Source organism: Venustampulla echinocandica (genome assembly GCF_003357145.1).
Source record: "Venustampulla echinocandica strain BP 5553 chromosome Unknown scaffold_7, whole genome shotgun sequence".
NCBI lineage: Eukaryota > Fungi > Ascomycota > Leotiomycetes > Helotiales > Pleuroascaceae > Venustampulla > Venustampulla echinocandica.
The window spans coordinates 450,981-476,246 of NW_022474212.1; the positions used below are offsets into that span (position 1 = coordinate 450,981).

General features: G+C 46.4%; 7 protein-coding genes across 7 annotated transcripts; 4 read left to right on the forward strand and 3 right to left on the reverse strand.

The window, feature by feature from the left end:
• Positions 1 to 640: 640 nt before the first annotated feature.
• BP5553_08084 (uncharacterized protein) lies at positions 641 to 1,396 on the reverse strand (the record flags this gene model as incomplete). The annotated part of the gene is made up of 1 exon (XM_032016707.1): positions 641 to 1,396. One exon carries the CDS (start codon positions 1,394 to 1,396, stop codon positions 641 to 643), a length of 756 nt encoding a protein of 251 aa, XP_031866998.1.
• Positions 1,397 to 5,425: 4,029 nt separating this feature from the next.
• Positions 5,426 to 5,830, reverse strand: BP5553_08085 (uncharacterized protein; the record flags this gene model as incomplete). The annotated part of the gene is made up of 2 exons (XM_032016708.1): positions 5,426 to 5,603; positions 5,670 to 5,830. 2 exons carry the CDS (start codon positions 5,828 to 5,830, stop codon positions 5,426 to 5,428), a joined length of 339 nt encoding a protein of 112 aa, XP_031866999.1.
• Positions 5,831 to 8,698: 2,868 nt separating this feature from the next.
• Positions 8,699 to 10,179, reverse strand: BP5553_08086 (tRNA dimethylallyltransferase; the record flags this gene model as incomplete). The annotated part of the gene is made up of 4 exons (XM_032016709.1): positions 8,699 to 9,270; positions 9,562 to 9,953; positions 10,003 to 10,064; positions 10,111 to 10,179. 4 exons carry the CDS (start codon positions 10,177 to 10,179, stop codon positions 8,699 to 8,701), a joined length of 1,095 nt encoding a protein of 364 aa, XP_031867000.1.
• A 494-nt stretch (positions 10,180 to 10,673) lies between these two features.
• Positions 10,674 to 15,686, forward strand: BP5553_08087 (Uncharacterized protein; the record flags this gene model as incomplete). The annotated part of the gene is made up of 12 exons (XM_032016710.1): positions 10,674 to 11,032; positions 11,081 to 11,645; positions 11,691 to 11,869; positions 12,026 to 12,150; positions 12,206 to 12,450; positions 12,515 to 12,538; positions 12,599 to 12,791; positions 12,849 to 13,229; positions 13,297 to 13,869; positions 13,925 to 14,036; positions 14,091 to 14,360; positions 14,426 to 15,686. 12 exons carry the CDS (start codon positions 10,674 to 10,676, stop codon positions 15,684 to 15,686), a joined length of 4,287 nt encoding a protein of 1,428 aa, XP_031867001.1.
• An 868-nt stretch (positions 15,687 to 16,554) lies between these two features.
• BP5553_08088 (uncharacterized protein) lies at positions 16,555 to 20,063 on the forward strand (the record flags this gene model as incomplete). The annotated part of the gene is made up of 11 exons (XM_032016711.1): positions 16,555 to 16,789; positions 16,844 to 16,983; positions 17,052 to 17,708; positions 17,787 to 17,866; positions 17,927 to 18,153; positions 18,203 to 18,236; positions 18,282 to 18,463; positions 18,526 to 19,420; positions 19,473 to 19,658; positions 19,717 to 19,828; positions 19,929 to 20,063. 11 exons carry the CDS (start codon positions 16,555 to 16,557, stop codon positions 20,061 to 20,063), a joined length of 2,883 nt encoding a protein of 960 aa, XP_031867002.1.
• A 2,195-nt stretch (positions 20,064 to 22,258) lies between these two features.
• BP5553_08089 (uncharacterized protein) lies at positions 22,259 to 22,801 on the forward strand (the record flags this gene model as incomplete). Its single annotated transcript, XM_032016712.1, has 1 exon — positions 22,259 to 22,801. The coding sequence occupies one exon, from the start codon at positions 22,259 to 22,261 to the stop codon at positions 22,799 to 22,801; it is 543 nt and encodes a 180-aa protein (XP_031867003.1).
• A 522-nt stretch (positions 22,802 to 23,323) lies between these two features.
• Positions 23,324 to 23,986, forward strand: BP5553_08090 (uncharacterized protein; the record flags this gene model as incomplete). Its single annotated transcript, XM_032016713.1, has 1 exon — positions 23,324 to 23,986. One exon carries the CDS (start codon positions 23,324 to 23,326, stop codon positions 23,984 to 23,986), a length of 663 nt encoding a protein of 220 aa, XP_031867004.1.
• Between the last annotated feature and the right edge of the window lie 1,280 nt (positions 23,987 to 25,266).

Genomic DNA, 25,266 nt, shown 5'->3' on the forward strand with positions numbered 1-25,266 from the left:
CATCACTACCTAACTAATGAAACCGCTCGGTTTAGGTATACCACAAGCTGGTCTCAGTTGATGTGATATAGACTAGCGTGACGAAATAGGTATACGAGTCCAGATTAATTCCTAGTTTCTTAGAAAGTACAGGTATTAGCTTGTTTCTTATGATTTCTACTACAGCACCCCTCTCCTCTTACCCTTTCACTTCCCGTCATCATCGTATTTTTCCTTGAATGTCGACGAATTTCTTAACGTACGCTCCACGGGTCAATACAATGTATGATTCATTTTCCTAGACTAGCTTCTTTAGAAACATCGGGAGTACTCCACTTTCATAAATTGCCGACTCCTCAAGTCCAGTCTTAAGAAAGTAATAGGAAAGTCCGTCGTTTTTGGCATAGCTATGTAATAAGATAGCTAAGCAAGCTAGCTTATAAAAGGCATCCACTCAATTTTAAACCAAGACAGTATGCTGAATTTTATCTACCTATAAATGGAAAGAAGTTGCATTCCTAAAAGAAATTCCTTATGCTACAAGATACGTTGGCATCAATCCTTAACCCGCTTGTAAATATTCCTAGTTTTGTGAAATCGAAAATCATTTTCCCCCTTTCGCCATCCCTCAATTCGGACTATGCCAAGTGGTGTGAGACTTTTATTTCTGGAACCTTTCGGCGATGGGGATTTCGCTGTTTTCTGTGGAGGATAGCCACTTGGCGAACGTGGTTTCATGGCCATTCAAGGCACTATCATCAGAGGTAGAGGTATGTAGGGTGGGTGTGGTGGTGGTGAGTAGTGCTTGTGGGGGGTACCCAGGCATGAAGGGAGATGTTGACCAGGTAGACGGTGACATAGAGGAGGTATCGACGTCTTGATGTTGATCCTGGGTATGATGATAGTGGGAAGTTGCTGGGGATAGCTCGGTGGTATTGATGCCCGGGTAATACTTGGAGGCATTCTGGGCTTGGATCGAGGATTGTCCTTGCCCATTAGGCGTACTAGGTAATAGACCAGTCTCAGGCTCAGATACTAGGTCAAGCTCATCGATGGAATGTCGGTATGGCCCAGTGGTAGAGTCTTGATACGCCGAGGGATATGTAGTAGTGCCCAACTGAGAAAGTTGAGCACTGACGGGAGTGTTCGTGCTGGTTGCTGGTTGGGATTTGTCGAACTCTGACATGGGTGCCGAATATCTTGGATGAAGATAGTCGACGGACGACGAGTCATAGTATGTTCTGCTGAGGCCGTTATTCATGCCACGGCTACCGTGCGAAGTCTCATCGTTTTCAAAGGTGGAGGCCGAAACATGCTGGTGAGAGGTTGTAGTCGTGCAGCTTGGTAATACCAAAGCGTCAGAAGGCTCTGCAAGGGGCATGGAATCCTGTGGCGTGTCGTCTCTGGGAGAAGACATCTTGGAATAAGTTGGGTTTTGGAATTGCCGGATGGGCAATGGGTACGACCGTACGAGGTGGACAATAGTTCACGAGCTGTGACAGCTGGGAGGCTTGATGGAGAAATCGGATGGTGTATGGAGTAGTATTGGAGCAGCTGAAAGCACTATAGAAGAACACTTGAAAGTAGTTATTTCCTGCCGTTATCAGTAGAGTTGGAAAGGGAGGAGTAGGACCATAGCCTTTTTATGAGATTCCCACGCCCCCTATTTTGTAGTGATAGCGATATCCCTGTCTTTGCACTGGCAACGGCAGCAAAATCACAAATGGCGAACTATAATTCTACAATGGAACGGCTTGTGGTGCGCATTATCCTTATTTGCCTTATATCTCGGCGACCTGGTTGCAGGTGATTGGGTCTGGGTGTTTATGCCAGTGGGCGAAGATGAACCAATCACACAGCGGCAATAATTGCCTTGATAGCCCAACTGACAAGGCAGTGTGTCGCAGGGCAAACTCCTCAACTGGTCGCATAATGGCGAACTATAACAATAATAGCAAACTCGGGCAAAGTAAAAAATGGGTCGGAGTCTGATGCACTTCTAACGTCCGCAACTTCGCGAATTATCGAGCAGTTTCATACCGGTGTTTTGGAATATAATCATCGTCCACAGCAAATCAATTCTTATGCTTGAGCCTTGGTCGAAATAATACAAGGCTGATATTATAACGTAGAAAGAAAAAGAGCTGACGGGTGGCGGGTGGCGGGAGATGGATGGTGACAAAAATGTAGGAGTGGTGGTGTACAAAAATGTAGGAGTGGAGGTGAACAAAAATGTAGGAGTGGAGGTGAACAGAAATGTAGGAGTGGAGGTGAACAGAAATGTAGGAGTGGAGTGGTGGTGTAGAAAATGCATGCACGGGCAGATAAAGCGAGACGAGCTCGCGCTGAAAGAGCGGTCTCCAAAGCCAAACCCCCACGTTTCTCTATGTTCCCTGACTTGCATCATGCATGACGCTATATAAATTGACCCGATTGCACGATCATCGTCCACAAGTGTCAATTCTGCTGGACAATGATGATTGAAACACGCGTAATAACAAACGTGCAAGAGACAGAAGAGAGCTATACCTAAATCTGGGTGTAAGCGACTGTCACAACTGAGGACAACCAGACACAGCTCCCGTCGAAGGGGTGGATTTGCGTCGCTGCTGCCTCATTGCCGCCAAGCTTGCGCCAGAGGGCCGGCCCGGGCTACCAGGCTCATCTCAACTCTTAAACCAAGAACAGGTTCATGACACCAACAACCGCTAGACGGTATATGCCCGTCCCCCAGATGCACATCAACCATCATAGTATCGATAACCGCACACTCAGCACACCTCTAGGCCCGTAGCCCTGTCAGCTTGCCCTAAGCATATATTCATTCTTGGTAGGTCACGACAAGTCGGCCAAATCACCTTTAGTTCATAGTCGACTGCCCTGGTCTCTCATCAACCCTTCGAGGGAAATTCCCCGACCTTCTCGAATCGGTGCCGGGTTTGACAAGAGAGTGCAAATCAGGTTCAATTGCACCGCCGTCATACTTTGCTCTCAGTCTTTGCTTACTACGAGTTGATTTTAATGCTAATCCTTATGTCTAGGGCTTGATACTCGCAACAAAGAAAGATCAAGCAATCTTAACACAACTTTTATTTTGCTACTACTGCTGTTGGCTGAGATTGCCCACCTAGAAGTGGGCTTCGAGTACCGGCAATGCCAAGACATATCACTAAACTCCACAATCAGTTTATATCTTGGAATACGGTATGTAAGAGACAGGATCCAGCCGAGCGCTTCCAAACCTTCGATATACAAACTGATTGTAACTGCGGTAATTCATGTTTTACTGATCCACAGCCGTGGCAGCTTCAGGCCTAAATATCCCTATCGCAATTTCAATTTTGAAGGTCTTACTACCGGCTCTCTTGATCAGAAAATAATTCCGAGGTAGGCCTATAAATATATCCAAAAGGTACGAGTCCCATTAATGTGTTTTGCAGTGCATATCGCAAGCTTTTATGCTAGGCCGATCGGATATCCACCTTTTTAATGGGCTCCTACAATTGATGGCGAGATCATTCAAGATTACCTTTACCATTTGGGGCCTTTGTCGAAGTCCTAGTTATATTTGGAGATGCCTTCCATTGCTTTTATCGCTGAACACTCGAGGGGGGTTATAAAGGTATGTGTGAGCCCTCGTAAGAATCCAGCGCTTTGCTAACCTCGATCTCGACACTAGCCTGTATTTCTCATGCTGGCACTAACGAAAGACATCTCTTCGTTCTTTCTACTTCTCCTACTACCAATTGTGTGACGTATTTGAGAATAGTCTTCCAACTCCAACGGTCTCTCTCACGTCAGTTGGCAAATCCCAACATCTGAACACACTCTCTATATCCCCCGCCACTATCTACCTCTTACGGCGAAGCCAAATTCACACGCCCTATATGCCATGCATCCGAAGGTTTACTATAATTAAGTGTTTTGAAAGGTCCAATAGGAATTAGTGGGCATATGTTTCCATCATAGCAAGGGTATGCGTGGATTAGGTCAAATGCCCGCCGGTTTGCCAGTGTAAACACGGATTTCACTGCTCTTCCAATGCGGATCTACCCGAGTATCTACTTTCTAAAACTATGCTGCCTATTCTGGCTCTAAATCACCTCAGCAAGTGCGAGATCTTTTGTAAGACCTCAACTTCAATCGCCCCAATTGTGCCGCATCTACTGGACGCCGTCGATATTCGTATCTCGATATGATTCGAACTATTTATAGTGAAAGCAAAGTCTCTGCAAAGGCTACACCAAGGAGTGTAATGCCTGATAGGCAAAAGCTAGCCGTGCTGTCTCTTGTTGTGCTGGCGTGAAACTTACTGCTCGCATGCAATTCTTATTCGGGATGATGAAAAGCGCAACTGACTATTCGTACCACAAGTTCGACCTGGTAAGCACCAAAGGGTTCTGTGGAGCTGGTTTCGTATTGCGATGCATGTGGATGTAATGATGGGAGGAACAAGTAGCCCTTCAGCCGCGTATGAGAAGAGGAGTGATCGTGGATTCCGATGCGCTTGTACCTGAAATTGGCTCACGACGCCCCCTGAGCTAAGCGAGGAATCTGAAATGCACGAAAATGGCCGCCCTCAACTGGAGGTATGACGGCAGATGATGTTGGAACCGGTATCCTTCAGCCATTACTTTTAGATGGTCGCCCTAGTGGTATTAGGTTCGGTCATGGCGCCCTGTTCGGCTGTCTTGGCGGCCCTTGCCAACAAAATTCCCTCGAGACTCAAATAAGATGCTGGATCTCGGAAAGACTACATGGATGTAGGGAATGAATCATGCCTTACAAGAAGTCTTGGGAGATCCCATGTTGATGCATGGCTCTATTGAAAACCAACTGTGTCCGTCTCGGAGAGAGCCGTCTCGCGTCTACCAAATCGGGCGTCCTGCTGTATGCCCCTCCGGATTTCCTTGATTTTACACAAGGCGAAGATGGTAGCACAGTCAGTGTCTCAGGCGCTTGTCATTTGTAACCAGTGAGAATATTGCGCTTAAATGCGCGCTTACGTTACTTCGTGTATGCATAGACGCATTGTCGCGTTTATTTGGTTTCGTTGCGCTTATGGCCACTCGTCAACGTGACTGACGTGGCAGGGCGTCATTTTCATGGCGTGCATATCGTCCTACCCCGCTCGTCCCTATTGCTCTCATTTGTTTATGCAATTTCTTCTGCCTGCGGCTCTGGGAATTGAGACGCGCGGATGGAGGAATGCCTTCTCGCAATCCCTTTCCACGTAGTTGCATTTATGACTGCGCAAGGTAGATCCTTTATTTTGCAGGCTGGCCTGGATGATTGGTACATATCTAGTGCGCCGAATGCAATTGATCATTGCAGCCCACACTCAAATCGTTATTTAATGAGACGATACAAGTGTATTGAATTCTTAGGTGGTAGACATGGGGAGTACCGAATACACGTTACTCATTGAGATTATAATCATTGACTCTTAATCACTGGCACATTCCCATCTCGATCTCTCGAGCCTCTCGGTAAGCGTCAGTTCGCTGTTCGAGACCTCATAAGCCCAGCGCTCCAGTTGTGGTGCCCCCAGTTGCCGCTGCCTTGTTTCGGATTGTTGAGCACGGTTTGCAGGGGAAGGTGCACTGGAAGACTCCGTGGGCAATCTGCTTACAAAAATTGGATGTTAGTATCATTCCTAAGTGTCAGAACCACATAAAGGATAGACTTACTCTTTACTATTGCCTTTCTCAGTACTTGGGAGTCCTTCTTTGGCTGGTGCTTTCGTGATGGGTGTCATTGAACCCCTACCAACAGTATTAGTGGATGGCATGCCTCGAGATGAGGCCAAAGAGGGAACGAACAATGCCTCCTTGTTGTTTTTGAGAGACATGTTGTGCATATATATATTCCGAGCCGGTGATGATAGGAGGCGCTTTTGAGGACTTGAGGGTGGAGTAGGGACACTTGCGAGCAGCCTAAAAGTTGGGCAGGTGGTAAATATATAGTTAAATACGAATTTCTCCCTACGAAGGGAGGAACAAGTCAATAGAGAGTGATAACAATACTGCTCGCCTAAGCAGGATACTGCCGACGCAATATCAGTGGCATCTCACTTGCAAATGCAACTTTTCAGCTGCATTGCATATCTGACCTGAACAGAGCGCCACCAACAGAAGGATTCAAAAGGCATCCTTGTCTAAATTCCCGTTGCGCAAATTTGGGTTTTGGAGATTTCCTTTGTAAAGAGTTGGGCGTATCAGATAGTATTTCCCTTCTCGCCGACAGCTGGCAATGTCAGGGGGTCCCCGAGCCCGAGAAACGCTCCTCGCGTGCGGAAATCCCGTAGACGAGCGATGTCTGCATGCGCAGTAAGCGGCACCACATACAGGTTGCCCTTGTACAGGGGCGGAAACTGTAGCTTACTGCGGTGCTACCAAATGATATCGCCCCCAAGATCTACAGAGAAGTCTTGTAGGCGCGGTATAATAAGGGCAAGACGATGCTACAATGGTACAACCATTCTGCCAAACCCCGATCCGTTTCCCTCATGACCCCAACGCAACTCGCCCCCTTGTCGCGGAGCGATAACCTTTTCCAGTCACCTCCGCTAGCTTAAATTCCTCTGCCTATGCGTGCGGTACACTCTTTCTATATTAATTTACTAGCTTTGCGTATATCTTGAAAATCTGATCGTCCCTTAGCTTTTGCACTTGAAAGTAATCTAAACGAATTTCAAAAACTTAGAACTAGTGCAGTAATAGTAGACAAATACATTGCCCATAGAATACAGCCTACTAGCCTTGACAGGTATATGGCTATCGGACTCTAAGCTGAAACATGTCACTTTTTAAATCGTATTACATGGCTTGAGAATCTTGTAAGGTACGACCCAGCTTTGATTATTTGCAAAGTACAGTTTAATAGCAAGGAGGCAACACATGTACACGATCCTCCCGAATTTTCGCAAATTGGCCCACCTGGTATTCCTTAATGCTACATAGCCACTTGTACTCCGTCTCCGTCCCAACTTCTTCTCTAAGTCCTCCGTCACCCTCTGTTGCGTACAAATTCTGGGGGGGATGGTAAATCAATAGCTCTAAAAGATCAATCCCCACTAGCCGGTATGATTTTAGTAATCAACAGTTGGTCGCTCTCAAATATGGTAAACCGGCAATTCGAAACGTTAGGAGGCCAATCGTTACCGTTTCCTATCCGGAACAATGAGAATGCAAGATATTCATGTTGAATATAATCTTATGCTAAGATTTCGGCGCGCTTTTCGATACGATTTTCGAGATCGCTAATAGTGCTAAACGTATACCGATTTTCTTGTGGTATCGCTTCAAGCGAGGAGCTCGGTATCGTCTGAAGAGAGGAGTTCGAGAAAGGTAGCCCGGCAGGATCCTGATTCGGAAGTCTCTTCGAAGACTTGTAGTGGATCAAGCTGGCCATTATTGCAAATCAACAATGGGTTCGGGGGTTGAAAGCTATGCCGTGGGATGGCGGGGTATGGGAGTTGGGGTACCTCGAGTTTCTACTTCGTAATGCCGCCGCGGTGAAAGACCTCAGAATAAGCAGAGGAATGGCAGTCGAGTTGACTCGGTTCCTGGCGTCTAACGCTCAGCGGCCAGCAAGGTATGGATGGGTAGCGAGAAGGGCAGCCTGCCAGGTGTGCGCATGCAAGAACGCCTGCCTCCATTCTCCCCACTCCACCTCTCACCCCGTCCGAAACATTATATTCCTCCCAGAAACTATACTACCTAGGTACAGGTAGGTAGGTACGGAACCAGTTGGGGGTTAATATGACCTCGCTCTTACCGAAACAAGCCTCCGTACCTAAGGTAAGGTAAGGTACCTTAAGGTAGGTAAGGTAGGTATATACGCTAGGTCGGGGATAATTATTAGCCGAACCGATCCCTATATTAACGATTGTTGCCTTGGGATCCTTTTCCGCTCTACAACAAATCCAAATCGAATAGCAAGTACACTCATCTGTGCTCTGAAGACTTTCTAATTTTATGTAGTGACGCCTAGACTTTTTGTTGTATATCGCATTTTGACCTCAATGTCCTAAATAGTTTAAGAGATTAAAGATAACTTAAAGCTTATTTTATTATATATTATATATTATATTCTAATATAACCTAAATTACTTAATTTCTCAACTAGTTACAGAGATTAAAGATTAATTATATTAAATATAAATAAGAAAAAGACTTAAGTTTAAAGAAATACTTAAGTTAGATATATTACTATTTAATAAATTAAATAAATATAAAGTTATACTTATTATAATATTATAATTAAGAATATTAAAAGTAGTTTAATAAATATTCGTATCTTGTATTAAATAAGATATTCGTTTAAGTCTTTGGTAATAATAATTTCGTGGCTTAATAGCTACTGTCGATACAAAGGCCTCGTATAGTTAGGAAGGCCCGCTAGCCACAGATCTCGTTAAGGCGCGCTGTCCGCAGCTCCGTTATATAGTATACGTCTAGGTCGTCTGTACTTCTCCTTCCGCGAAGGAAGGTGGAGGTGGAGTGCAGAGTCAACGTCCTAGAAAGGTAGCTCGAGCATCGGCTGGAATATCATCTCTGTCGATTTCTGCCCAGTATCTTGGGGAGAGGGAGGTGGCAGGACGGGACCCACTCCAGGATTCAGTTATAGATGTACAGATAAATGGAGTTTTAGGATAGGGCTTTCATCTGCGAACCGTCCTTTGAACCCCCCTCCGAGCTCTCTGGCGAAGTCTTCTCTAGTACGTGCGAAGCATTGGCGGCGCTTTTCGGATACATACAGAGGGGACAGCGCACCAACCTCTCCGCTTCTTTCCCGCCGATTGTCCAGAGCGGTTCGGATGGGAAGACCTATCGCTTGCTTCACTCTTCCGCTTCTTCTTGGTTAGTGCTCTGTGACGACGGCCGTTGAGGTGTGTTTTCCATTGGACGTCATTGACGGCTACCATATGACATGTCTGACATTCCTTTCGGAACCATAAGTTTGGCTTCTCGTCACGACTAGACGCTGGAGCCAAAATATTTCGAGCTATTTCTGACAGTTCATAGGGCGAAGGACGCTCGCTGCCTTCAAGGAATTTGGCCGCAATGTCGATGGCAGGCTGGGAGACGGCGTCTGTCCATTGACTGATGTCTGTGCCATCAAGGAGGTAAAGCTTGTCCAAATCCTCTGCTAAAGCTGGCATCAAGCTCAGACGAATCCATCGGACTTGTCGTTTTGCGTATTGGCGAGTAGCAGCCTTGGTTCGTTCAATGGAGAGCTCATAGAGTTTCTGCAGATCCTCTTGAGAAGTAGTGCCTTGTTCGAAGGCTACGAGATTGTGAACTCTTTCCTCCCGATCGAGACCCAGATGCCGCGTGTTTGATCAACTGGAATCCGCGCTTTCAATTGCCGCTTCCGAAAAATTTCCATCGATTTGACCTCGCTCAAAAGGCCAGCATCCAACATCTTGTCGACTCGACTACCCAACCGTTGTTTTAGAGATTCCGATTCGGCGTGTATCTAGAAGAGGAGGGTCAAGCCATCGCCCACCTCGTTTGTAGTCATGCTAGTCTCAGCTTTTCCGTGCGGCTTTCGTTCCTTCTGCTCGGCGTAGAACACAGAAGCTTTCTTCCCGGTTGTCAGGAATATCTCCAGAGACCGTCGGATCTTTCCTGTCTTTTGGGTGCCATCGATCCGCCATCACAGGATCCACCTCCCTCAAGCGTTCGATCATATCCTCGGTAGGCCCTGAGAGTATAGGGAACTTCTCCACAATCTCCTCGTTGAAAAATTCGATGTGGTCTTGCTCCTCCCCTTCAACCTGATCTTTCAAAAGAAAGTCGTCGAACAGCAACGATTGCGTGCAGTAGTGTGTGCCTCCAACCACAATGGGCAGTCTTCCTCTTGACCAAATCTCCTTTATTATTTGACCCGCTTTCTTCTTGAATAGCCCAACCCTCCACGGTTCTTCATCTAGCGCAATGCAGCCCAGCAGATGGTGGTATTCCCTCCTGCTCCTCTACCGTGATCTTGTTCGTGATTATTGGCAGACCGTCATACATCTGCATCGCATCGCCATTGATGATCTCGCCGTCGAATCTATTTACTAGGTCGACAGCAAGCTGAGAAGCTGTCAGCTTGAACTGCAGGGGGAAGGGAGCTTCGTACCTGCGACTTCCCTGTGCCTGTAGCGCCAAGGACCACGAGTAACGGGTCCTTTGGGGGCTTGGCTGCCATAGTCACAGAATTTCGAGGGTTGATCGCATACCTCAGCATTCATGCATTCGATTTTGCTGTTCGGGGAAGCTGTGATTTGAGAGTTGCATGGTGAAAATTGCGGCAGAATGAAGGCGGTCTCAAGGCGGTATACTCCTCCTTTTAGCCCGATTCGGAGAGGCGCGCGCTGCTGAGTGGATCACTGCTGATATAATCCGGGAAGCCCACCAATGAATGCGAAGGCAAAACCACCTCTTCACCTCACACCTCACTTTCTGGGCTTCACAACCCCCTGCCAACGGTGCCTTCTTCAGTTTGCATAGAAATATCGGATCTTTTATATGCTTGTTTTCTCTGGACTCTCATCTGCACGGAATCCTCCGCCAGCCATGGCCCGACTAGAGTGTGTGTAACATCATGGAAGATGTACGGCAGTGAAAAGACCTTTCCCGGGCGGAGACAGAGAGACACTGAACGGATCCAAAGCTGGAAGTGTCCAAGTTTCCACATTTGAAATGAAGCAAGACAGCGATAAATGGTCTCGAACGGTTTTCCGCGTGCGCGGACTACCAAACGATGTCAAAATTGCTGAGGATGTTGCGAGTCTTCTCAGCTCGAGACTGGGTGATATCTCAGACGACCGTATTCGAGTATACTCGTTAGCTACTACCCTGAATTCCTGGGAGTCACCGCGCTCTAAGATGGCGACTGTGATGTTTCAAACTCTTCCTTCACTTATCCAAGAGAGCCATGGGGAAATGGAGTGGTTTGTCCCAGCTAATCAAGGTCAGCCTCATGTTGATGGTTTGATGCTGGATACTCATTTCATGGGCATGACACCAATGAACGACGTGGAATCCAGACATTCGTTCGAGTATACATGCTCATTCTCGAAGTATTATACCAGGCTGACTGTTAGCAGTTGCATTACTATCTCAGGTCTTGCCAGTCATCCTTTCGGCTCCTGGCAGCCAAAACGAGGCGACAAGACGTTTATGTGGATTCATGACACGCTCCCAAAGCACCTGCCGGGCGTAAGGTCAATTATATACGGCTATGACACGAAGCTTGGTGGCAGCCAATCATTTCAACTCATCCCAGACCTCGCCCAGGCTCTCATCAATCAACTTCAGACATATGGCTGGAACTCAACATCTGCAAAGCCTGTTGTCTTTCTTGCTCACAGCCTCGGCGGACTTGTACTGAGAGAGGCCATGGTAAAGCTTAACAGAAGTCCGGACGAAGGGTACACAGCTCTACTCAGCCTCTTCGCGGGAGCTGTATTTTTTGGTGTCCCAAACCTGGGCATGGAACAGTCACATTTTCAAACAATTGTTGATGATAATCCAAACGAGGCACTGGTCGATGACATTGCTCGAGGTTCAAACTATCTCCGCCGACTCAATGACTCGTCCTCAAACAGCTCGTTCCAAAGTCGATTCAAGTGTTTTTGGGCATATGAGACCTCGCAGTCTCCCACGATTCTGGTCAGTCGACCCTCAAAGTGAAAGTTTATTTCTAATACGAAACAGAAGAACGCAGATGGCACAATAGATCGGAATGGGACACCTGCGATTCTAGTAAGCCGAGAATCGGCAACATGCAAATTCAATGAAAAAAACCCTTCTATAACATTTCCAATAAATGAGACCCATTCCGATATGGTGAAGTTTACCAGAGATTCTCCGGACTACCATGATGTGGTATATAAGTAAGGATAATCGGGTTCCTTGATTCATTGTTCCCAAATCCCATGACACTCCTGCTTCATCTCATGCACTCCCAGCACATCCCGGAAGAGCTTAGATTGTTCCACTTGCTCTTGAGACATTGTAAATTAGGAAAAGCTGACCACCCGATGTTCTAGGCTACGCGATATCTTGTCATTATCAGTTACCAGTGGATACAGCAACCGTCATGACGCACCAAGCATACTCGTAGATCAGTCGAGGCTCAACACCAATGGAATGTCAAGTAAAAGCAACATCAAAAGTGAGTAGAATAAACGCCTACTGCGAAGCTGAAAATGACTAAATATAAGTTATAGCTGAATTGGACATTTTCAAACGGACAATCAGCCTCAGTGAGGCAGAAGATGCTGATTTCAAAGCTACAACTTTTACTTCCCTCCAAAATTCCCTCCGAGTTCTTCAAGAAGAGCAGGAAAGGAACGAAAGTATGATGTACATGAAGAGGCTCGAACCGTTCTTGGTTTCAATGAAGGCATTTATTGAAGTCGCTGAAGTCGCTGAAGTTTTCGTTGATGTTTCGGATGTTAATTCGTATTTATGGGTCAGTAATCGCGAACACTTCCGTGGCAACTTACTCCAAGAAAACAAGCTCATGGTGTTTGCAGGGTCCGATGAAATATATTCTCACTGTAAGTGAAGGCAATTCGATTCTTAAGACCTGATTGTAACAACAGCGATTGACTTGCTAGCTTGCCAAGTCATTTCCTGAGGCATTTAACTCTGTCCTGGATGCATATCAACGGATCGGAGAGCAGTTACCTGATTTTACGAGTTTTCAACAAATCTTCAAATCAAAGCTCTATATGAGAGAAGTCTTGGTTATGCTGTACAAAGACATCCTCAGCTTCCATAAAGATACTATTCGGATCTTCAAACAACGACGTAAGTAGCCAGAAATCTTATTAGTCGGAATCAATATCAATTCTAAATGAAATCTAGACTGGAAGCAGCTGTTCGAAGCCTCGTGGAGAGTCTTTGCACCTGGCATCAAACATATCGAGTCAAATATTGGATGTCACAAACGATTGATTGAGAGTGGTGAGTCATATACTACGTTTGAGGAAGTCCAAAACGTTCGCCAAGCAGCTGTCCATGAGTTTGAAATACGGATGAGAGACCAAGACATCCTTCGTCAAGATAGGGTTCACGCATGGCTCAGCCATTTCGGTTGTGAAGCTCAACAAGAACACTATCGGAACACTAGATCAGTTTGCAAAAACCCTGGTCGTTGGCTCCTCGATCACGCTCGGTTCCAGGAGTGGTATGACCGTGAAGATTGTTCCGAGCCTTTGCTTTGGTTGAGCGGGATCCCAGGAGCAGGTATGTCACTTATCAATACCACTTTTACACATGAACTACATGTACTACATGTACTTACTAAAACTAGGCAAGACCATACTCGCATCAGTAATTGTGGATGAAGTACGACGTGTTCCGAATTCCACTTTCGCATTCTTCTACTGCAAACACGACGATGAAAGGCGGAGTTCATTTATGGCGGTTGCAAGATCAATCTTGGCACAGATTCTCTCTCAAAACCCTCAGCTTTTACCTTATTTCCATGAAAAGGCTTGCATCGGAGCCGTTCTGTCTTCGCCTGAGATCGCAGACGAGATGTTGCACACGGCTCTCAATAGTTGTGAAATGGCCTATCTTATCATTGATGGGCTTGATGAATGCAAGGAAGCAGAAAGAAATAATATTTCAAATCGATTTCTAGGGATCATCGAAGCTCTACCTCCGGCGAACATGGACTCAATACGATGCTTGTTCGTTAGTCAAGATGATGGACCAGCTAGAAAGACTCTGGGGCATCTACCCACCATCAAAATCACAACCGAGAACAAAGAAGACCTCAAAGATTACGCTGCAGTATGGCACCAGAAACTCGAAGCTAAATTTGGCCCATTACGCTCCAACGAATTCCACATCGGGAACATTATCTCGGCAAGGGCCCAAGGTACGTTTAGGTTGCTTATCGCCAACTGTATACGAAATACTTCTAACGCTCCCAGGAATGTTCATTTTCGCGGAGGTGCTGGCAAAGTATCTCGAGGGACAATTAACTCGGGAAGACCTTCGCGAGGAGCTTAACCCAGCAAAGCTCCCAGTGCAGTTGGATGACGTGTGAGTAACCCACGAAGAACCTTTTTACACTGTGCATTGACTTTATGAAAAAAGGTATGAACGTATTCTCGACCGCGTCCTTGAATCGAGAAGTGATAAGAATAAGACAGTTAGCAGAGTTCTTGGTTGGATTGTCTGTGCCAAGAGACCATTGCGATGGCGTGAGATACAAGGAGCTGTATCCATTAAAGTGGGGTGTGACATGGACCAACAGCAGATCGATTACGAGAGGAAGCTTGTGGAGTCACCGAAAGAACTGTTTGCATCCCTCGTCGAGCTGGAATATGATGGGACTGTTCAGCTGATCCATGAAACTGCACGCGAGTAAGTCTTAAGAAAAAGCCTTTCTGCATTTCTCCTCCAGAAAATGAGCTGACGGATTAATATAGATATCTGGTTCGGGCCAAATATGTCATACCACACGAGGTAGACTACTCGTTGTCTATATTGAGCCTCGCCTACCTTGCTTTCCCCGAGGTTACTGAAGCGAAGGAACGAAGAGACGACGCCATTTCAGCGGACCTTTTAAACGGCATCTACGCATTCTATGACTATGCATCAGCTTGCTGGGCCATGCATCTGCAAACCGGAATTCCGAACCCTGATGCAGCAGATAAACTGGATCTTTTACTCGAGACCGTCGAGCAATTCATCCAATGGCATTGGTCAGCAACGCCAAAGTCTCTCCCAATGTCCAAGAAAGTCCAAGAGAAGCTATCTCTTATGGCGGCGTCGACATTTTATGAGAAGATCTGCCAAGCTGTCGAATGGTCTAGGAAGCAGCTGGGCTCGCACTGTCAAAGCCCAAGTCAGGACGAAGCGTTAGACCTATGGCAGGCCACAGACAAGATTAGATCGCTCCTCGAGGGCATGCGGTCCCCTTCGCTACCGGAGACTGAGAAGCGGAAACTTGAGCAATTCTACGGCAGCAATTGGTTCAAATGCCCCCGCGTCAGTTGCTATTACTATCACGAGGGGTTTGAAAGCGCAAGTCAGAAGAAGGATCATCTTGACAGGCATGATCGTCCATTCCTCTGCGTCTTCGACGGCTGCCAGGTGAAACTTTTCGGCTGTGCAACGAAAGACGAGCTGAAGAAACATGTCCTCCACTGGCACGGGATTGACGAGTTTGATGGCAAGGAGTACCCACCACCCGCGAAGCCACAGACGCCTAGCACCGCGAAGAGACCAGCGACCTTTCAGTGCCACTTGTGTGAGAAGAAGTACACCGGCCGCTTCAACCTGAATTCCCATCTCCGGACGCACGAGGGCGTAAAACCGTTCGCGTGTGGTGTGTGCGGAGAGAGCTTCACACGCAAAAATGACCGCGACCGTCACGAGAAAGACCATGGGGATAAGAAATACGTCTGTTTTGGGGACCTCAAGGACGGGGCGACGTGGGGATGCAAGTCTTTTTATGGCAGAGCAGATAAATTAGCGGATCATCTCCGGACCAAGACTGGACTGAACTGCATTCGTCCGCTCTTGCTACAGAAATTGAAGGAGGGTGGCGAGGGAGCGGATGGAGCGAATATGTTGAGTGAGGAGTTGGGTTCGAATGTAGATGCACTATTAGCTGCTGGGAAGCTGTTGCCTTCCTTTGGCGAGTTTTTAGAGCTCTGTGGGCTGGATAGATCTGTGATCACTTGAAAATCTACTGACATCCGAGTTGTCTTCATGGACGGAGTCCTCTTCCAAGTCTTTAGAAATTACTTTCTGCAAGTTCAATTGGATTGATTACAGCATGTGGGTTCTCTCACGGTTATTTAGCTAGATGTAAGACTTTTAAGTATAGTTTATAGTTAAGCTGGTATATTAGGGTTCGATCTACCTCCTACCAGTATCGCATCCTGCTCTCAACACATGACTTCAGCCTTGATCACCTGATACACACATATTTTCAAATTTTCGAATAAAAACCTCGAAGCTATGCGTTTACAATACTCTCCTTAACGGATTTTAAAGTTTTAATCCACAAACAGATCAGAAGATCACAAAGCCTCTTTTCTTCTTACAAGCATAGAAATATCATGTGACTAGCGTAAGAGGATGGCGGCAGCAAGCTTGAATACCTAAAATTAGGTAGATTGATCCCTGCAGGTGGCGAATCCTTGCTCACGTGCTGATGGGTCAGAAGCCATTGCAACTCGATTTTGAGGGCTGTGTGGCCGCTAGACTTGTTCGGGATCTGACATTACACCAGCAGCATGGCCCCCAAATGTGCAATTCATTGGCTAAGAATTGCTCGTTTAACCTGCGGGTCACTTGCCACGTAATATCCTGCGATTGGCCAATAACCTTTTGTAAGCCCCACCAGTTTTCTCTTTTTTTTTTTTGGGAGGCTCTTTTTAATTCACTGTGTTCTCTTTTTAATCCCCCACATTGACACGCCACATGAGATGAGCCATCAGACTCCACGTGATCATGGTCATGTGATCGACAGTCTCCGACTTTTTCTACCTTAACGTCTTTTGAAGCTCCCGCAAGAGGCATGTCATTATGTAGACCTGATCCCATCATGTCTGGTTCCTCAACTCCAAAGCGGCCGCTCGAAGTGGATGAGCAGGACTCTCCAAGCGAAGGCTATCGTTGGAAGAGGCTCCAGCACGATGCCTCCCCATCCGTTCCTGCCTCACGGTCATCCTCTCGAAGTTCTTGTGGAAGATCCTCGAGCGTTAGGATTCTGAGTGATAGAGTACAACACATGGTTGTTGATTCCGAAGAGGGAGTCGTAGAGGCGCCGCAGAGAAACCGTAAGCGCTGAAGATCCTCATTCCCTGTCAATGACTACTGTCTAACATATGGAGACCTGCTGCCATTGGCAGGGCTACAACTACGAGGTACTTCTATCTATCTTTTACCACAAGTACCACCCTCCACCTTAATGGACGGTGTTGGGTCTCAGAAGCCAGATGCCCGGAAAAAGGAGCAAATATGTTTTGGAATGGTGCGTAGGTGAAGTCCCCTCGTCGGTTCGTGACTATTTTGTGGGGCAACTCAATAATATTGGCCCAGTTGAGATATGTCCAAATCAGAATCAATTCCATTCAGAGCAAGGATTTAAAACTCTTGGAAGAACTTGGAAGGGACAAAGATGTCCTCGCATCCCTGGACCTCATATTCGGGCAGGATCGTTGTGACTTACAGTTCAAGGGTACCAATGTTGCCACCATGAACTCAAAATCCCAGCGTGCGCTTTATCAGCTCATGTCTCTCGTCTCAAAGGAGAGCGTTCGATATGAAGCCCTCCTCCCTCGAGCAGAATTCAAACAGAAACTAGAGGCAGCTGCGCAGCCTCTGAACCCAGATAGACTCAAGCTTATCTGTTCAATGGATGTACAAATATTTGGTGCTCGCTACCTTGCCGACACCATCGCAAAGGAGTTATGTAAGTATCGTATGTTCTTGCAGCATCCAATTCGACGGCCTTTGGACGTTGCCTACGAGAATCCGCAATATCTTAGTGCTGTTGGATCCTCGTTCACGAATGGGGCTGTATTGCCCCCAATTTCTGCTGAGGCGTCTCAAAATGACATCGAATCGAAGCCTAATATCGAGGAACCTGATCACGATCCGGACGATTTGAAAGTTTTCATAAATAACCTTCCAGGGCATGACTATCTCCGGGAGGCAGATGTCGATAAGCGAATCAAAACAAACCTGTTAAGGCAAGTATATAGATTCGAGGGCGATTTTAAGGCAATACTAATCGATCCTGAAGCCACCAAAAAATAGCTGTCGACTTCGTAGTGGGCCGAGAATCAAATCAGGATGAAAGCCCAAGAATGCTATGGCGTGTTGAGGATTTCACTTCGGGAGTCCCAAGGCATGTAACACTCGTCACTCATCATCAGCAGGTGCGACGAACATACAACTAACTTTGGGCTAAGATTCCGACATAAGATCACTGACGCAAGAAGCCAGACCCCGGACGACATACTCGGAGGCATTCTTGCTGATGATATGGGCCTCGGAAAAACGCTGACCATGATTGCAACCATTGTCACAACGATTTCTCGCGCCGAACATTTTGCAACAACACGATTTACTGATAAGGAAGGGATCAAAGATGCCAGGATCCTAGTAATGTCAACACTAGTGATTGTGCCCTCTGTCTGTCAGTTTGCTTAGTACCAGCGTTGTTCTCCTGTCACTGATGACTTTAGTGCTATTGAATGGTTGGATTGACCAAATCACAACGTAAGTCCACTGCCTCACCAAAGTTTCATTCCTCATTCATTCTAGGCACATCACCTATGGTACGCTGCAATACTACGTATATCATGGACCGGACAGGCGCCTGAGTTCGTCTTCAACTCTGCCGTATCACATTGTCTTTTCCACTTACGGCACCGTCGCAGCGGATCTGGGCAGGGGAGGCAGTGTTCTCGATTGCTTCCACTGGTATCGGCTCATTCTCGACGAAGGTAGAAATGACCAATTTCTATCATAAAAATTCTCTCGAGCAAAGCTAACTAGGTGTTTACAGCGCATACCATCAGAAACTCGTCCACGAAATCGTTCGAGGCGGCTACAAATCTTTCAGCAAATATCCGATGGTGCATGACAGGAACACCAATACAGAATTCCTTGCATGATCTCAGATCTCTTGTAAAATTCCTTCGCGTGCCGCAGTTAGATGATACTTCAGCGTTTCGGAGATATATTGCTGGAAACCAGAAAATAGGAAAAGGCTCCCAGAGGCCTAAGCCAGATTATGAGAACCTCAAAATGCTTCTTGGGTCAATATGCCTAAGGCGAAGCATATTGTCCTTACCACTCGGCGTTACGTGCCTCGAAAAACACCCACAACTGTCAAAAGTTGAGGAGAGAGCCTACAACGAGCTTGCAAAGTCGTGCGAGCGTTCAATTAAGGCTGTGGTCAGTAAACGACGAGCACCAAAGGAAAGCAGAGCAGTTTTGACAGCCTTACTGCGGCTGCGTATATTTTGCAATACAGGTCTTACGACTCTTACGCAGACGGGAGTGACGGAGGAAGACTCGGCCGAGCAATTCTACCCTGATGAAATTAACGGCCTTTTCCAGCAAATTGGCAGCGCCGTCTGCTCAGAGTGCAATTGCGACATACTCTCTATTGACACAATCGATGGGTTGGACCAACAGCTTGTCGACCCCAACCGTCGCCTCAAATGTCAGGATTGCAAGCAGCAGATCACTGCTTCATATGATAGTGGATATCCTTTACGAGGCCATCTCAGTCCAGTGCGCCAAGTCGACCCTGAACCTATCTCACTGCAAAAAGAAGACAGTGGGTATGACAGCGGATCTAACATTTACAGCAGTATTTCTGGTCATCCTAAATACCCTTCGAAGCTGAAAGCAGTGCTCTCTGACATAATGGAACACCATGCTCACGAGAAGAGGTAGCCAAATCCTACCAAGAGACTTTTCTTTATCTACTAATCGCATTATTAGCATTGTCTTTTCAACCTGGAAGCGGAGCATCGATCTTATGGCCCAGCTTCTCCATCAAACTGGGATCGTCTTCGGCCAAGTAGATGGCACTCTTCCCCCGCCTCGTCGGCAGGAGGTACTCAAAAGATTTCATCACGACTCCTCAGTCAAGGTACTGTTGATGACCTTAGGAACCGGTGCGGCAGGGTACACCTCCTATCCCCCCCCCGAATCTAGAATGTCTGACTCAGTGTTATAATTGTAGGCTCAACAATCTATCCGTTGCAAGTCGGGTTTATATACTTGAACCGCAATGGAACCCATCAGTCGAAGACCAAGCAATCGGGCGTGTCTTACGCCTAGGTCAAGACAAACAGGTCTGCGTCATTCGATATGTAACGAGCGGAACAATTGAAGAGGCAAGTTGAACCAGCTATACATGCTTGTCTGGACAATTGTCTAATTCGGTGTCAACAGAGTGTAAGGTCTCGCCAACTGATGAAGATACAACTGGCTCGAGAAGGTGGCCTTCAAGAGCTCAGCAAAATCATTAAGTCTACGGTTTTCATCGAAGTGCCTACGGCAGTTCCACAAGTCGAAATGGTTTACTAGTAAAGTACATCTTGGGGCGATCAAAGATACTTTTTACGTATGCATCGACGCATCAGGCGCTGCTTGATGCATCTTATTGCTCGCATATATACGACCGAAATAAACAGGTATTGCTGTCCTGCGCAAACCCAGCAGTATTACTTCTCTCAGACACAGGACTTCTTGAAACTCATTATTTGGGATCTCCCTTCCGTGGTCCCCTTGCGGCATACAACAGTACTCCAAGCCTAGGAGCTTTGGAAGAAGAATACTATCACATGCCGCACAAATTTTCGACCTTCAGCCCTATCGAACTGGCTAAGAGGATGACCAAATGGAAGTATTTTAGCCTCATATAGGAGCTTCAGACCTCAGCATTGGTAAGCAACCTCAGCATTGGTACGCAACCTCAGCTACAAAGTGTACCAGAAGAACAACTCTTTTTAGGAACCCGGGAAGCTGATCCAGGGTTTACAGCAGTTGGCAAAAATCTCCGATCAAACCTCAACTTAGGAATCCACCGAGATTAATATCCTGGACAATGTCAGTGATTCAATCAAAGTGGGTGACAAGAGTAAAGAATTGAGCACCCCTGGTACCAACTTTTCTTGACAATTCTTGTGCTTCTCCTGCGTACTATGCTGCAGAATCAACTCTTCTCGGGAGCCACCAGTTGGTAGGATAACACCAAGACGGTGCGGCTCTCGGACGCGGCCACGGGAGCACAGCTGCAGGCGCTCGAGGGCCACACTGACTTGGTCTAGTCAGCAGCCTTCTCACCGGACGGCAAGCGGGTCGTGTCTGGATCTGGCGATCGGACGGTGCGGCTCTGGGACGCGGCCACGGGAGCACCGCTGCAGATGCTCGAGGGCCACACTGGCTCCTTGCCTTTGCCAATCTTACAAGTATCCAGTCATTGGGTAGTGGAAGGCGATACGAATATTCTTTGGCTCCCTCCTGATTATCGGAAAAATCATTCAGCTACACGGAACAGAAGTCTTGTTATAGGGCGTTCATCTGGGAGAATATCATTTCTTTTGCTTTAAAAAGGAGCAAAGCTTGTCATATGGACGAGGTTGTTAATTTGCATAATGGCGAGCATTATGCCCGCAAAGAATTCCCTTGGAGGAAGATACCGGAATGGATGATAAACAACGAGAGTGAGTTCGAAGCAAGGGTTAAGAAAGAAGTGGGTTTGGTGAAGAAAGCAAGGCATGTAAGGTCTCCCATTCCTGCCATCAGCTTACTCAAGGCGATGCGTTCCGCGAAGTCTGGGTGAAGGTTCTGTACTACAGCCCGTATGCGCTTTTGATAGCCGGGTTCAGACTCCGCGTCCTCAAAGAACAGATCGTTGTACGTGCCATCCACGGACGCTTTGATTAGAGAGTGGAATGATTGACTGATATGGAGAAGATAAAGTCGCGTGGCGTTGCTCGGCCACTAAAGCCTTCTCGTGAAGATAAAGTCGCACAGGTATACAATAAATGATTGCCCCGAACCAGAATACAATAAAAACTGAATAGAATAAGAGCACGGGATGAGTTTCTGAGAGCCAAGTGCGTAGGGCAGACATGGTATGAAGGTGGCCGTCTGTTGTTGCAAGCCGAGACACGGCCTTCCTCTTATATGTGGCGAAGGGGATTTTCTAGAAATTACGATGCCAAGTACCGGCTTCTCGTTTGGGTAATGGAAATGTCGAACTGCGGCTTATACGACATGTATATGCCCGCTGTTCGCAGCAGCCGTCGTCGTGGTACTTCAGATTTCTTCATGCCCTGCTTATTTTCAGGAATGTATTTAAATTATGGAATAATATGTACACCTCTCATCAACCCCAACACTCATCTCTTCTGTGCCGAAGCTCATGGCTTTCTTTTCTCTATTTCTCCTTCCAGCATAGTCTGGATCTCGAAGGGAATTGTCTCAGCTGACATGGTACCATCTCCCTCATCACCGTTCTCCTCCACCCACAGAGGGTAGTGCGACTCATCGGCATCTTGGACCTCGGAAAACCGGCCTCCACCATGTATTGAACAACGGCGAGACTCTTAATCTATCGTTGAAGGTTTATGTTTTTTTTTGGCTGTCTTGAGCAAACATGCATATGTGACAGTCGTTGCCCAGTGAACCGAATTTAATGGATCACCAGGAGCACAGACGCTCTCGCTCGTAAAATGCGAACCCCTCTATCCATACAACACCAGCACGATAATCAGATGGATGCCACTTGCAACGACAATGCATCGCGGACTCTGAGCCAGGAAGACCAAGAAAATTTCATCGAGATTCATCCCGAGGCTCACGATCCTACCACCTCTCCGGCCCCAACCATCGCGTCACGACCTCCCTCGATCTCTGTAAATCCGATCCGCTTCCGACATCCACATTATCCTGATTCAAGTAACGTGCTCCTCACTCTCTTTGCGCCAGACAGTGCAGCTGGAGGCATTGAATACGGCGTTGCGCATGCTGCTTGTGGTGTGATTAGTGGCAACAGATGGAATGGCTGGTTTACTGCCAAAGCTGATGGACTAACTATAACTCTCACATACGGCGATATTCTCTGCGAACGCGACTACTACTTCCACCTCCCCGAATCTTCCCTCGAAGCTCCATATGCCATTGTCCCGACCTTCAAAGAATGGGCATTTCCCCATGAAAAGCTCCATCCATGCATGCTGGCAAGCAAATCAAGACCACATACCCTGTGCACAGAGCAGATTCGCCACGCCATCATCTCTCAGCGCGGCAGTTTTTAACAGGGATCACTCATGTCGGATGAGTGCCTTTGCGGAAGGCACACAAGCTGCGCATCTCTGCCCAAGGAGTGAAGAGGCATGGTTCCAGCGCAACGAAATGTCGCGATATAACCTAAACCCTCTCCTTGTCGCGACAGGGCCAATCGATGACACTGCGAACCCTCGAGTATCAGAAAGGCTAAACGACCTCGAATGAGAAGAAGACCATCACCCTCCGCCTATTGCCCACCGTGACGGCCATGCAGGATTCTTACGGCTACTCGTGACATTGGCCATTATTGAAGGCGTATTTGGGGCTGGAGCTACTTGGGCTGATCTTCTTGCGGTTGATCCAGGTAAGCATTTCTTCTCGGTGGTCAGAATCGACGCCGTCGATGCTAACGCAAGGCTCAAACCTAGGTGTCGATTCTTGCAACATTCGTCAGTCAGATGGCTTCGTAGGAGTTCCTGTCTTCCGATCCGCTGCAGGGGGTTCCGCTTCGCAGTGGCAAGCTGGGAGAAAATATCGTAGGGCTTGGTCGCATGGCCGGATTTGAATATAACGCGACGCCCTATGCGTTACGCAGGGCATACGCAAATGTGCTTTCCGCAAACGTATCCGCTGAAGATCGAAGATTCTTAATGGGTCACAAAACCAACTCCGATATTTATAGCCACTACCACTCGGCTATATCAATGGTAAATGTACAGGAGATATTTCGAGGCATCCGCGCTAGCAACGCTACTAAAATGCATGGGCTATCGCTTAATCGGGTCCAACAAACGCCTCAGCATATTAGCAAAGAAGGATGGCAGAGGGTGCAGCAAGATCCCGAGATCGCCAAGGAAGTTCTTAAAACACCGCAGACGACATCTGATTTGCAGAAATTGTACGGATCAATCAGTGCTGCAGTTCGTGCCTGTGATCCCCGCATCGAGGGCCTCGTTGAGGCGACGGCACGATTGAAAAATCGTCGACGAGTCCTGATAGGCACCATCGACCAGGAAGAATATCGTATGGCATTCGCAGGCCATCACCCTCAAAAATCCCCAATCCCTTATTCAGAGTCCGAATCTATGTCTGGCCATACTAGTTTAGAGGACGCATTCATCCAGGCGCTCGAGGTTGCACCGGGTGAGGAAGCTATTCTATCGCTGGATAACCGTGACATAATCGACGCTGTCGATTCACGCCGGGGCCGCTAGGCTAAGGGAGGAAAAAGCAGACCTACCTACTATCTAGAGCCTAAATCGATGTCGGTTGATAATACCGCCCTAGAAGATGCGAGTGGCTGGATTCTCGAGGTCGCACGGGAAGAGGAAGCTATACTGTCGCTGGATGACCGTGACATGATCGACACTGCCGATTCGTGCGGCAACGACCATGATGCAGCGGCTGGTAATTAGGGGTCATGGATGGCCGACAACGATTTCGAGCCGAATAGTAAGTCTTCCATCGGCTTATCTTATGACCTTTCGGAAGGATCCGAATCTATTCGAAGCTACAAAATCAATGATGGAAGTACGATACTAAAGAATATGTAAATAACTCGGTTTCGGGAAGCGGTGAGCTTAGGAGGCTATATAGATATAGCCTTTTCTAATCTTATAGTCGAGGTCTTTTCTACTACTTATAAGTCTAAGAAATTTATCTTTAGAGAAGAAACTCTATTTAGTATATATATATATGACTTCTTTAGAGTTAACTTATTAACTAACTAATATATATTAGAAACTACTTATAATACGTATATTAAAGTACTTAACTAAACTACTAAAGAAATATTTAAATAATATCTTTTATTATAATAAAGTAAAAGTAATTAACTATAAATTAAAGTTTTAGAATTATAACTATTTAAAAAGAAAATAAAAAATATATATATATTAAAGCTTTTTTTATACTTTTATTCTTTTTTATTATATATTTATATAATATTTATTATTCTACTTTATTATATTTATCTTCTTTTAAATATAATTACTTTTTAATTATAAAAAACATAAGCTTCTTTTAATAAAGAAAATAAAAAAATATATTGTGGTAGGGATCCAAGGGACAACTAGTTATTTACTCTGTTTTTGCACTCTCACCTGTACTAGAATTGGCACGTGGATAAGTGGAGCTACTGTGGTGGGGATCAAGGGACCACCAATTATTTACTTTGTTTTTGCACCCTTACCTGTATTAGAATTAGCACGTGGATAAGTGGAGTCACCTAGGCATATAAGCTCCTGGCACTCACTCTCCTTTTTACAAATATATATATCAATATATACGATTCACCAGAATGCAGCTGGACCAGGGAGAGGCTGGCCAGTTAGGATAATTACTAATATAAACTCAATTTGCTATACTTATATTAATAACTGGATCTTGTGACTATTAGTCGTTCTGAAATACTACTACCTGAGTGCGCCCTGAATATTCACCTCCTCAAAAGAATATTAAACTATAGTTTAGACTTCTTTAGCTATATGACCAA